The sequence below is a fragment of the Ptychodera flava genome, chromosome 13 (assembly GCF_041260155.1).
Source record: "Ptychodera flava strain L36383 chromosome 13, AS_Pfla_20210202, whole genome shotgun sequence".
Classification (NCBI taxonomy): Eukaryota; Metazoa; Hemichordata; class Enteropneusta; family Ptychoderidae; genus Ptychodera; species Ptychodera flava.
This window is the reverse complement of record NC_091940.1, coordinates 33,390,610-33,404,704: the sequence shown is the minus strand read 5'-3', so window position 1 is coordinate 33,404,704 and position 14,095 is coordinate 33,390,610. Positions and strand designations below refer to the sequence as shown.

Genomic DNA, 14,095 nt, shown 5'->3' with positions numbered 1-14,095 from the left:
GACAGAGACACATTGTCTTACTCACCTTTGATGATCTCAGCATTCCCCGTTCCAAAGCTGAGGCATACGCCGAGTCTGAGAGACCAAAAGACGGGTCACCGGGCTGTTGGGTCTTGGCTTCAAGCTGTGGAAATCAATCGTATTACACAAGACTTAGCTATGAAGCAACTTTGTGTGAACACACTGATACATACTGTGTTATGCTGCTTTGTCAGAGTCTCACTGTGGACAATGAGGAAAGTGAAAATTTCTTAGGAAACTTTCTATCAGATTTCAGATTTATAACACAGCAAGCTGTCCTGTTTGCACCTTAAACAACAACTTTTAACGACTTTATCAAGAAATATGCATAAGGTTGACACTGGGCAGGTTAAATCCATTGGATAGAAAGTTTTCTCTTTACATGAAAGCATAAAGCCATCAAAAGTTCAAATTTATCATTTGAGGACACATCAAAATGAAAAATGACTAAGATTGAATGTCTTGCAATGAACTTGACTTTGGTATGCTGTCATTTGAAACTAAACCTCCATTGTGATAATGAAACTGCATGAAGTGAAATGTCCCTTTCTCAGCTATTCTTTGCCTGTTTCCACATCCACTAGTTTCACGTTTTTCCCTGACATAAAGCCTTACCTGTGATTTGATGGCCATTAGAGACTGACTCCTGCTTTCAAGTTGCAACTGCAAACTCTGTTTTCCGGCTTTCTCCCGATCCAAATCCTGGCGTAGTTTCAGGTTATCCTTGTTCAGCAGGCTCAGCTGTTCATTCAGCTTCTGGATGGAGTCGACATTGGCCTTCAGTCGGCAATGCAGGTCTTCTATGGTAGCCAGCTTCTCAGCTAACTCATGGTCTTGATCATCCCTTCACAAAAGCAACAGTGTATCGGTCAGGTATCAATTTTCACCATTTTACTTAGATAATCTTAATTACTTCTTCAATACTCCAAACAACATCTTTAGAGTTGCACACACTGAAAGGAGTACTTGTTTCAGCCTGAAAACCCTTCAGAATAAAGGATGAGATTTGACTCTGGCTCAGATGAAATAAAACGTTGTCTGTGCCTGATCTCATTGGTAAGCGGCTGAACAACGGATAAAATTCTCCTAGCCATGGGCAGACCAAGTGCTAAACTGTGAACTAAACTGAAACTAAGAAAAAATTCAGATGGCGCCATCTGGAGGTCCTCTGATCTAAACTAAACTTGATAGTTTGTTGATACCTGATAAACTATACTGATATTCTTTAGATTGACCAAATTTCATTGTATGAGGGACATGGGCTGATTGATAACAGAGTGCAATGGGTCATTCGGACGAGGAGAGTCAATGACTATTATGATGGATCGATTGACGAATGAAGTCAAGAATTTGTGGTTGTTTGATCATAGACCCTCGAGGGTCTATGGTTTGATTAAACCATTTTTCTACACACCAGACTCTGGCCATGTTCAACCAGACAACAGGGTTAATACAAATCTAACCGTAAAGCCTTTCATTAAATTTCTTTTCCATTGAGGTCTAACTTTGCAATAGGTTGTACCAAATATTGGTGGTCAAATAGTTAAGGCAACCACTGCAGGAATTCAACACAACTTACTCATGTTCTTCAAGTCTACTTCTCAGTTGATGGAGTAGGACTTGTTGTTGAGTGGAATGGCTCTGCAGTGCCTTGAATCTCTCAGATTCTATCCTGTACTGGTCATTCTCTGATTTCGCCCTCAGCAGGTTCTTCTGTAAAATCTCGCTGTTTTCGAGCAGTTGTCTGCAAATGGGATGGAAAATATAGTATTAATGTATCTTAACGGTAGCATGCACCTTTAAAGTGAAAGAGTTCAACTTTTGCTCAAATTTTCCTCAGTGAAACTTTTAACCATTCTCTTGCCAAATCAAGAATAACAATCAGGGCTCACCGTGCGAATTTTGGTACAAGAAAAACAAATTAAGTAACATTTACTGATATTTGAAATTCAAAATGACCGCCATCCCTGCGGTAACTCTATGGGCAACAATCAAATTTTCGAAATTTTCACAAACTAAGACTGTGAAAATGTTTCTTTAAAATGAGCCCCTACAAGAGGTAAATCAGAAAAGAATTGTAAAAATTTGAGAGTCAGGATATCTGTCCAACATGGCTGGACAAGGAGACTTAGGGTATGAGTATTTTTAAAGCAATTAGAGCTAGCAAATGGGGTCACATTATGCATGAAACTCCTATGAACTAAAATTTTACTGAGTAATTAGAAGTGTGCAGAGTCTGAAATCATCTACTATGAATATCTATGAAATGCATTTGAAGTTTTGTTTAGAAAAGAACTGACAATTACATAGCTTTCTATGTAAAAATGATGGCACTTTATGGTTAAAACGTATGACCTCTGGTAAATTCAAATGTTGTCCATATTGATCTGTGCAGACAAAAAAGTGAACAGGGACTATATTTGATCCTTTTTGTTTTTGTTATGATGGGGAAGTTACCCACTGTCGAGGGGCATATGAAAGATCAGGATTGAGATATTTCTCTTTAAACTCTGGTGAAACAACAAGGTTCATTCCTTGAGTTACAAAGAAGATAACTTAAAAAAGAAATTATCATCCCTAAAATTTAAGGCCATGTTCTTGGATCAGCCTGCAACAAAGAATGTTTGAAAAACTTTCAAACTTGACAAATATGTGGATGTTAGCAACTTACTCCTTTTCTGCAGTTAATGCCCTGATGGCTTGGCTCTGTTCACGGATCTTGGCTCCAAGTCTTTCGTTGGCTTGTCTGTGAATGAGATCATGGGTCAAAATCAGTATTGTTCTAAAGGATATAGAGCTATCTGACATACATTGAAATCTGGGCTGTCTTTCACACACGTGAAATCCACTGCCCACTTTTTGCAAGGTTGACTACAGAGGACTTTTGTCTAATTATCGGGCCAGAATTTTGTGGATTATCTTCACAAAAAGCACAGAATACCAAGAGTGCTTTTTACTCTTGCCCTGTGGTGTTATTCAACAGCCATCATAAACTCTTTAATCTGATAAAATATTTTCCTCTGTATCTCGTGATGATAACTTTTAAAGTTATTTTAGTTTCTTCACACAGATATATGAACAACTCAAAACAAATGAACATACTGCTGGCATATGGGTATGTACATGTTTCTCAATTTATAACGTCTGTTCAATAGAGTTGTAAGGTTATTAATTCATGGACGTAGACCTCTTAACCTTTACTTTGAATCTTGGTACAGGAAAATACAGCTCTTCCTGATCTTACATGCAAAAACTCTAAGTGATACTCACTTTTGTTCATGTACCCAATTGTTGACATTGGCAACCACTAATTCACTCTCTTTGTGTAGTCTGTCTCCGTTGTCTCTGGCATCTTCCAGCGCCGCCTTCAGTCGTTCATTGTCTTCAACATTGTACTGGTACTTCTGCCTCAAATTTGACAACTCATTCTTTAGTCTGTCGGTCTGCAAAGGGAAAATATTTAATGGTATGAAAACATGAACTAATGATGTTGTGTTGCATTCTGATATGATTCACTAGTATTTGAGAGGGAGCAATAAAGCATTTTATAAAACGTGTCTACAGCACCTAAAGCTGTGGAACAGATAGTATACACTCAGATACATCCAATGAGCCCACTGTTCATGTGTCATGACAGCTCACAGTTGACCTACAGCATCATAAATGCCCTTTGACCTCACAAAAAGTCAAATCAGCTACAATTTACCTCATCTGCTCTGTGCCTGAGTTTTTCTTGAGTTGAAGCCAGTTCCACTTTGTGTACAACTAGCTGTTCCTCTCTCATCGCAATCTCCTGGAGGCTCTGTCTGTGTTTGTCCTGTGTCTGCACTATCTTGGTGTTCAGTTCCTGCATGCGTCCCTCGTAGTTCTTCAGCTCTTCCTCCCCTTGTCTGTTCAAGTCCTGCACTTTCTGCAGTTCCGTCCGCAGCTTTCTCATCTTTTCCTCATACATCGCAATCTGCACGGGAGGAAAAAACATAGAAACAAACAAATCATGTATGAAGGTTTGCAAGTTGGGATTTCAGGCAGAATGTACCTTAGCAACAGATATTTGGCCTCTCACATTTTTACAATGATTTTCTTGTTTGCTGCTTGTGTGTAATACTTTTGAAGCTTATGGAGTATGGACAAGTTCTTACCATCTTGCTTTTTGTGAAATCAAACAAAATTTTCCCGTTGTGGTAAAACAGGGTGCAGCAGTCATTTTGAATTCCAAATCACAGAACATTTTACATATTAATCTGTAACCCAACATTTGGTCAGTAATCCCTGATTTTCATTCTTGGTTATGAAAAAGAACAGTTTTAATGCTTCCCTAAAGAATTTTTTTATCTGATTGTGTGTGCTTTTTGCTGTCTACAAGTGTATCCATCTTTCATTCTGTGCAGCCACTAATGCACATAGATAGACAGATAATAAGACAGACACAGACACATGAAAAACAAATAGTACTTCACCTCTTCAGCCATACTGTGGGTCCGTTGGTCAAGTCTGGTCAGATCTGTCTTCTGACTGGCGGCCATTGCTGATTTCTCTGTCAAGTGTTCCATTGCTTCCTTGTGTTTGATCTGAAGTTCAGCTACTTCATCTTTCAGTTCTTTGATGTTGTGCTGGCTCCTTGTCAACTACAGGTCAACAAAGAGAAGATGGAAAAAATACTATCATGATCAAGGGTGTTGATTGAACTTTCAGGAACAGTGTTGATTTTTGTGTTTTGGAATGAGCCTTTAATCCTTTGAAACCCGGCAGACCAGGTGTCAGCAAATCCATCAATATTTGCTAGCCTCCGGACCATTATCAATACAAGTCTGATTGTCTTGCAGTCTAGTTTGCTAGTCCATCCTAGACTCCTTATCACACATGTATATCAGTATATACTAGTCCCTTGGACCAGAGACATGGCACTTTACTTGTCCAAGCTACTTTTGAACCCTTTAATAACTATTAAATTGCTAGTACTCTACTGATCTGGTTCACAACAACACAATACCAGTATTCCAGTAAGAGTTGCACTGGTAGAACTTGTCAACTGCTTTGATCTTAAAATATGTTATAAATAACATAAATCATAGAATAAATATAAATCATAGAATATAAATCATATAAATATGAATAAATAAAAAAAAATAAATCATAGAATACTTTTTTGCATAGAGGCCACTAGTGGTACATGATTAAATATTTTAATATATGGTCTTTTAATTGATAAATCCTTTTCCATCAAATGCATGCCCTACAGTAACTGCCATTTCATGATTCTCTGATTCTTAGTCTTTCTACATACACTTGTCTATGGCAAAGTAACCATCAGAAGTGTAATCACCATTATGTAGTCTGATAATTTCATTTTGAAAATTTTGAAATCATCATTTTAAATGATGTTTAATCAATATTAATAGAGTTTTTGAAAACTTTCTGGTCCTTCTAATTCTATTCTTTGCACTGTAGTGTTTCCTAAGCTTTTGAATTCTGTAACAAAAACGTCTGTAAAGGCATATGCCCAAGACCGTGAACATTGTTTCATAAATCAGTAGAGTGGCCATAAAAACTGTCTCACCTCCGAGTGACAGGTCCGGTAGTTCTCCTGGCTGTGTTCCAGATCATTCTGCAGCTGTGCCAGGGTCTCTTCATACCGGCTGATTTCCTGGATGTGATGCTCTCTCTGCTTCTCCCCGGATTCCAGGTTCACCTTGGCGACCCGCAGCTGACCATCTTTCTCAGCGAGCTCTTCCTTGGTGGCTCTCAGCTTTCCTTGGAGTGTCTCATAGTCATTGAGCAGACTGGTCATAGAGTTTTCTCTTTCGTTGAGCTGTCAAATGGAAGTAAAACCTGTCACAATGTCTGAATGGCACATGATGACAAGGTATGCTGGCTACTTCATGGTGTATACACCAAACAGCTCCTATTCTAAGTAGCATGTGCCTAGGGGACAGATATTCGAACTCTCGAATGTCTACAATTCTTTTCTGATATACCGCTTGTGGGGGAGTCATTTTAAAGATCTGAGAGATAGTAAAATTTTCGCCATCTTAGTTTTGTAAAAATCAAAAATCTTTTTTCCGCATTGAGTTAACACTGGGATGGTAGCCATTTTGCATTCCAAATATTGGTAAATTTTAGGTAATTTGTTTCTCTAGTACCAAACTTTGCACGCTGACCCCTAATTTTTATTCTCCATTTGGTAAGAGAATGGTTGAAAGTTTCATTGAGGAACGTTTGGGCAAAGGTTGAAGTCTTTTACTTTCGAGGTGCGGCGAAGACTGTTCACCTGAAAGACAACATGCCTCTGTGAGAGGTCGGACTATGTGATTCCAATATTATCTGAATTTCAATGGATATCTGACTTGATTTGTGTAGACAAGCGATAAAAAACCCACTACCTACGAAGATCAGTACATACATCCAATACACAGAAAAAACAACTCAAAATAAATGTACTATGAGTTCCTTAAGACAAATCTCCCTCAGGCTGACATTGTGGTTTCACGTTTGTCACCAAAGGTCAGCACAAATGTCTTAAAATAGTACTCAAGTAATATTCCTGATAGCAAAATGTGTGTGGCCATGTATCTATAGTACTGGGCACGAAATCTTGAACTCATTCACAAAACCATCATCACCTTAATCCTAATGTATTCCTGGGGTAAGTTCATCATTTACAGTATTCACTATTTAACAAAGGCAAAAGAGGCTGGAAAACAGTAATTCCGTAACATATTAAAACACTGAAAATGTACTTTCTCAAAAACAGTGTGCATGGTGTATAATTACTCAGTGACCACTTTGTATCTAGTCAAATTTAGTTCTTTGATGACTGAGGGTATTTCTCCTTATTGTCTTTTGCAGATAAGAATGGACAGTGAAATTGATCTAAATGTTATCACACTACTTGTGTAATTGGTTTGTAAAGCTGTTTCAAAATTTACTACAGGATCGGTAATTTTAGTTGAGTTTCGGCAAACAACAGATGGATGATAGTGTTGTTTCACAGTAAGCTTCCACTGTAATTGTTCAGATAAAGCAATAAAGCCTGTAGGCTGTTAGGAACTGATTACTGACTATGTGTGTGTAGGGTAAAGATTTCCTGACTTTCAATCCCTGTACATTTTGACAACTTTCTCATGTACTGCTTCTGGCGTACTGCTTCTGTGGATCATGATTTTTTGCCAAAGAACTTCATATCATACAATGCAAAGGCAACAAGAGTCTAATGACAACTAGACTCTGACTCTGCTATGATACAACGTTAAACTCAGAGCGGCGCCGGGCGGTATATAAGGAATGTAATGTGATTCTGTGTATGTGAAGTGCACTGCAAAGTGTACTGCCTGGTGTGTGTTTATTATGGTCCATAAAAGCTCTTTGATTTTCACCACAGTTGTAACAAGTCAGTGCAACTTTTGAGGCAAGTTTGGAAACAACTTTACAAACCAATTACACAAGTTTACCAACATTTAGATCAATTTCACTGTCCATTCTTATCTGCATAGCAGTGTAAAGGTTCCTATGGTACTACTGACAAAACCTAATCACATAAAAATTATGATTTTAAAGGGGCAGATTTTTATCAGCTTTGTCTCTGAACAATTGATTCAAGAAAGACAAGCTTAAGAACAGTACAAAGGATTCAAATCACAATCAATGTACACAAGCAATAAGGTGAAACCCAGGGATTCAAGATTGCTTCTTTGATAATTTCCCTTCTGTACAATTGCAGGCTTTGGTACTAATTAAGTGCAACCTTGACCTAAATTTTCCACACTGAAAATGACTCACTTTGTTACTAATTAAGTGCAACTTGACCTAAATTTTCCACACTGAAAATGACTCACTTTGTTACTAATTAAGTGCAACCTTGACCTAAATTTTCCACACTGAAAATGACTCACTTTGTTACTAATTAAGTGCAACCTTGACCTAAATTTTCCACACTGAAAATGACTCACTTTGTTACTAATTAAGTGCAACCTTGACCTAAATTTTCCACACTGAAAATGACTCACTTTGTTACTTTCATTCTTGAGTTGTTTTTTAAGATTTTCAAGCTGATCGTTGATTTCAGCGATGACTCTCTTGTGCTGTTGCAGCTGTTTGTTTGTGTCTTGATTTTTGCATTTCTCCTCTCGGAGTTCTTCCTGTATTTCTTGAAGGACCTGATCTTGGTGGGTCACCTGTGAAAATGACAAAGAAAAAAAAATTATAGGACACAGATTGACCCAGCAGACAGCAAATTTGTATCCATTTGGGTTTCTCTTAAAGAGGTTGGGCAAAAGAGCGCCATCAACCTAGAAATTTTCTTATCTGCCTATAGGTCATTCAACTTTCCCTCACCTGTTCTTGGAGCAGTTTAATCTGATCCCTAGCCGTGCTGAGCTCTAACTCCGTCTGATGGGCTAACTGCTGGTATTGTAGATTCTCATGCATGCTGATCTGATGGTGTTCCCTTGACGATGTCAGCTCCTTCTTCAGTCGTTCCATCTCTCCCTTCGTCTCATTGGTCTCCTCCTCATTCTGCTTGAACCTGCCCTTCACGGCTTTCAGTTCGGCCTGTAGTTTGCGGTTGATCTGCTCGTGACGGACCACTTCGGTGACGCGGTTGCTGAGTTGTTCCTGTGTTGTTTGCAGGCTGCTCTCCATCAACATGAGTTTCTCTTCATGGTGGGCAAGCTGCAAAATTAATAAGATACGATACTTCATTTTGTGCTTATACAGCAATCCAATGCCATTTTATTTACCTGGAAACATTTCAGATATTGTGTACTTCTTTACAACATACAAATAATAACACAAATTACGCTACTTCAAGTAAATAGTAATAATATCTGTTACTTATGTTTCATGAATCCGGCAATCCTCAGACAGACAGAACTAAAGTTTCCTTAGGTCTTCACTCTCATTTATATGGTTGGCCTATACCATTATACTACCATACTACATTATACATTAATGGTATGTTCCAACCATAATGTATAAATGAGAGTGAAGACCTAAGGAAACTTTTAAGTAATGTCTGTCTGAGGATTGCAGGACGCATGAAACTTAAGTAATAGATGTCTGCTACTAGAATTTTATGCATGTGTGTGTGTGTGCGCACATGCGCCCCAGCATTTTTCTTGTATGGAGGGAAATTTCAAGTGTTTCCTTGATCCAGTCAAAATCAAATCTACAAACACAGCATGGTTCCATGGAGAACCACATTAAACTCTCATCTTGTATGTTGATTCTAGAGCAGGTGTACAAAACAAGACAATTAAAGGAAAGGCTAAGATACCAGTGAACTTTAATTCTTGGTTAACTGAAGCCAACTACAGTATGCTAGATGTCTACTACAGCTTCTGGATTTCCCTGTATCACTTACCTCTTGCGCACAATCCCGGTATTGTTGCCTTGCTTCGTTGAGATCCTCTTTCAGTTGTCTAATCTCTCCTTGAAGATGGGCGTTTTCATTGTCTGCCTGGCGCTCTAATGCTTGGAGATGTTGGATTTCCATCTGTAATTCCCGTATTGTGGCTTCTAGTCTCTCAATCTGACAATACCCAAGCATAAGTTAATGTATAACAGCAGGTTTCGGGATAGTTCCCTCTGTGGCATTGACCGAACTCTATCTCTATCCCTAGCTACAGCTATGTCTGGATGGTCAATGTCAAGGGGCAGTATGTGTGTGTCAATGTCAAATCTTGGAGAATAGCCTTTAAAGAGCTAGTAGCTGTAACTGTTGATGATTTTTCCCTCTTTATTTCATTTTCAATGTCGACTACAGTTTCTTGTTCTACTCCCCAAGGCATGTTGAAACAGCCACTATTCAGCATGTCCACACAGCATCTCATTTGAATTTCAAACCTAAATTCACTCATGAACAATGACAATGCAGTTTACACATGTACAGACTGAGTTGACAAGCTGAATACTGTAAATCTAAACATGCTTTGGGGGGTAGCACAGCAAGCTATAGCTGACATTGAAAATATGAATAGTGAAAAAAATTGTCACAAGCTACAGCTACTGTTCCTGTCAATCTACATGTATCTGTAGAATATTTTTAAACCAGAAGACCAAGTACCAAAATCTCACCTCATCAACCTTGCCTTTGATGTCTTCTCTAGCCAGGGTTATGTCTGTTTCTGACTTTGCCAGGCTGTCTCGTTTCCTAGCAACCTCATCCTCCAGAATGTTCACTTTGTCCCTTGAACCAGACAGGTCAAGTTCTAGCCTGCTGACTTGCTCCTCTAGTTTGAACACCTGTGAATAAATAGTTTCATAGGTAAAACTAGGATTTTTGTGTATCTAGGTTTTGAATGAAAATTATCTTATGAACAGTGAATTTATTTGATTGCCATAAAAATAAATACATTATGTCACATAAGCAAAATACACTAACACCTCTTAAACCTCCGAGAGATAAAAATGGTCCCAATAGGAATTTACACACAGGTATACTAACTTACAAACACTGTGCACACACATCCCTGAATAAAGTGAGAGTTGCACACAAACAAACAAACCTACACAATCACTAATTTATTCATTGAATTGATAGATACATTGGCACACAGACACAGATGACTACAACCTTACTGTGTAAAGATACACATTTCATACCCATGTACATATGCATTCAAAGAGACAGACAGACACATCCATGTCTTCAGTCTGCAAAGGTCCTCATTTAATTGTATTTGAAGTGTGACATATAAACATGCATAAAAAACACATATAATGACGTTCCCTGTTATTTCAGAAAGTTTGCAGAAACACAAACTGGTGGACAAATCCACTACTTGCCCAATGGACATGTGAATTACTCAACTTGTAATTTAAATGTGAAGTAGTAGGCTTATGGAAACTGAGGCTGAGGTAGTGATTGTTTGCGGCTTCTCGCCCAAAAGCAAGTGGGTCCGAAAAAGACTTGCTCACCCGTGAGTTCAGAAGAGTATAATGGAGATGTACTGAAACTTACCTCTGTTTTGTGTTTCTGATGCTGCGATGCTAGATGCAGCTGTAGCTGTTTCAGTGTCTGCTCTAATCTCTGTACCTCCTTAGAAGCCGCATTCCTCTGTTCCTTTATTGTTTTCAGGTCACTGTCAAGTTCAGAAACTCTCTCATGGAGGTTAGATACTTCCCGTTCTTTATGATCCTTTTCTGTCTGCACGGTCCGCAGTGTCTCCTCAACCTGTCTTGTGAATTCATCCCGTTCATTCACCTACGTTGAAAAGAAAGGTCAAAGCTGAAGTTGTAATTTCTGTGAATCACTTGGCCCAGGTCTCACTCTTGAATTTGTTGGGATTGCAAGCGATATGGGCCAATATCACCACCCCAACATAACATACCTTGTTTATACCTTTGGCAATATGTAGTATTTAAATCATAAATTTTGCTACCTGGAAAATTCAAATTTTTGCTTTGACACACTCCAGTACAGAATGCTGTGAAGATGGGTCCCTACTCACTAAACGTCATCCATATTCACCAACAAGCCAGCTACACACTTTTTCAATCAAACTGAAGAGTTTATACGAATGGAAATAAGAAAAGTGAGGTCATGGGGGGTCACAGAAATGACCAATTGACCAATGGGCAACTGGGTGTATTTGTCACCTGTTGTTCATACAAAATAGTAGCACTGACGACACTTTGTGACAGCATTGATTTGTCTTGAGAAGGGTCTGCATTCATATGAAAACTCACTGGTATTGCCATCACTGACTTGGCAAATGTACTGAATGCAGTCAACTGCCATGTGAATAACTTACGTCCTGAAAGGGTATTGATGTTTCTGAAATGTGAAAATCTGAAAATTTTATCTATCTGAAGTAAAAGAAACTACATTTTAGAATAGCTCAAAATATATGCTACAATTCAGCCCTGACAGAAGACATGAAATCTCTTCCATTTTGACTCTTGTACGAATTCATCTTTGTGTCTTTTACCTCTTCCAGTGTGTGTTGATGGTTGTCTTGATAGGAGATCAAATCTGCCTGCAATCTTCTTGCTCTTTCTTCATGATGTGCAGCCTATAAAAAGTGCAAGATCAATGAGTACGAAAGCTAAAACTTTACACCGCAATTTAAAAGGAGGGGTCATTGGAACTGTGCTCAAAGGTTGTGTGGGATCCATATGACAAATGTAAATACTGTATCTAAGGTACATGGGCAATTGATGAAAGTTAAAACATCTTTGTCATAATGTGCATCATAAAGTTTAAATGCTGCAGATAGGTTGACGCAATGCATCTACCTGTAGATACTGTACATGAAATACATTATTTGTAAACAAGAAAGTTGCAAAGGAACAGCTCTGATGACCCCTCCCCCTTTGAGATTTCTGTCTTTGACAACATGAGGAAGTATCACCATTTTAATCCCCTTAAAATTTTTTATTATAACAGAAGATAATGAGGGTGGCATAAAAATGTTGTTGCTGCTGCTGAACTACTGGCAGGCCGCCTTGATAGATGGTGGCAGCCATCTAGGAGACTATAAAGATATGGTAGACTGTAGTGCCACCTACATTGTACCTTTCTTGACAAGTTCTTTGGCAGGTATTGCAAAAATAATAGAAAATAGAAACTAATGCAACGCAAACATCAAAATTCATGTCTCTGACAAATTCTGTACAAGTTTGTGATTGGAGAGCGGCTGATACAGTGGTTTGCTTTGAAGCATTGGCATTACACGAAGTACATGTAGACATATGTCTAAATGTAGGTGTTGCCAACATTGTCAGGTGTAATTATCAGCTGAGCAGTAATTCAAGTCGATCACAGTGAAATCAACTCTGCCAAAGTTGAAACATTGTCTTGCAGCAGGTCAGACGTAGTCAAAACAACTACACCTGAAAGCAAGTGATAAGACTTGGACAGAGCTTGGACATGTGTCAGTGTTGTCTAGACCTGCTAGACAATGTTTCAACTTTTGCAGAGTTGATTTTTTATGATCAACTCATGTTACCACTTAGCTGATAATTGCACTCGACACTGTTGGCAACACCTTGATTTAGACAATATCTCTAGTTCGTCTAATGCCAATGCTTCAAAGCAAACCACTGGAAATACCATCTGGTATTTTCCATACCTGTTGTTGTTTTTCCAATAGTTTGCCCTTGATGTTGTCAATGACCTCCTCACAGTGGATCACCTTCTCCCGTGTGATCTGAAGATCTTCCTGTGTCTTGTGCAGGTCCTGCGACAGTGCGTCGATCAGTCCATCACAGCGCTCAACTTGAGCCTGCTTGTCTTTCAACTCTTGATCCAGGTTTGATCCGTCCACTCTTAGTTTGGTGATGGATTCCTCTTTTTCTACCATCTGTCAAGTTACAAACAAATGATGTGTGATCGTCAACAGTTTCTCTTGAACACTTTGCAGTGGCAGTAAACAAGTAGTAGATTGTATGATTTTTATTTGCGAGGCTGAGTAGGAAATCATTAAAATGCTGAGTATTGTGTGGTACATGTGTAAAATGTGCCAAGACTTTTTGCAATTTATCTTTTAGTAAATATGGCAGAAGTCTTTTTGACTACAATATTTGGCACCCTTTAACAACAAAGGGCCTGACCTTAAATGAAAACAGTACAATTTTCTTAAAGACCCTCTCACAGCTGTGTGTAACAACTGAACCCAAAGATTACAACATCGTACACCCACAAAATATAGGCTTCATGCTTATGATGGTAGCATACAAGTTCATGTCCTAGGGTGCTATTCATGGTGAATGAGTAAAACATGCCCCCTAAGATAATCTTAAATTGTACTACCGTGTTAGTAGCATTGGTTCAGTATTCTCTAGTCTGCAAGCACTGCTTTGGCTATGTGTCATTTATTTGTTTGTTGTTTATTTGTCTTTCATACATATTATATTATTTGTGGATAATTCACAATATTAGCTTTTCCAATTTTGACATTCACATTTCTGTCCGTCATTTTGACTCGGTCTGTACAATACTTCTTCAAGCAATGCAGAATGGCTCGGGTGCATTGTAGAAATTCCATACCACAGCCACACAATAGGATAGCTAGGATACTACACCTTCTAGTCACATGAATACAGCCAAGATCTATGTACAGTAGTTTGAAATAAA

The 14,095-nt window shown here is 38.5% G+C and overlaps 1 protein-coding gene across 2 annotated transcripts in view; it reads right to left on the bottom strand.

Moving 5' to 3' along the window:
* The window catches only part of LOC139148219 (putative leucine-rich repeat-containing protein DDB_G0290503), a 75,835-nt gene that overhangs the window by 5,512 nt on the left and 56,228 nt on the right, over positions 1 to 14,095 (bottom strand). For both annotated transcript variants that reach the window (XM_070719533.1, XM_070719534.1), the window contains 15 exons: positions 13,092 to 13,322; positions 11,949 to 12,032; positions 10,979 to 11,221; positions 10,093 to 10,260; positions 9,380 to 9,547; positions 8,353 to 8,688; positions 8,025 to 8,192; positions 5,579 to 5,830; positions 4,479 to 4,646; positions 3,728 to 3,979; positions 3,292 to 3,464; positions 2,693 to 2,767; positions 1,601 to 1,765; positions 637 to 865; positions 26 to 124 (listed from right to left, as the gene is read on the bottom strand). In XM_070719533.1, coding sequence (XP_070575634.1) covers positions 26 to 124; positions 637 to 865; positions 1,601 to 1,765; positions 2,693 to 2,767; positions 3,292 to 3,464; positions 3,728 to 3,979; positions 4,479 to 4,646; positions 5,579 to 5,830; positions 8,025 to 8,192; positions 8,353 to 8,688; positions 9,380 to 9,547; positions 10,093 to 10,260; positions 10,979 to 11,221; positions 11,949 to 12,032; positions 13,092 to 13,322 — 2,811 coding nt within the window. The remainder of the gene's footprint in view (positions 1 to 25; positions 125 to 636; positions 866 to 1,600; positions 1,766 to 2,692; positions 2,768 to 3,291; positions 3,465 to 3,727; positions 3,980 to 4,478; positions 4,647 to 5,578; positions 5,831 to 8,024; positions 8,193 to 8,352; positions 8,689 to 9,379; positions 9,548 to 10,092; positions 10,261 to 10,978; positions 11,222 to 11,948; positions 12,033 to 13,091; positions 13,323 to 14,095) is intronic.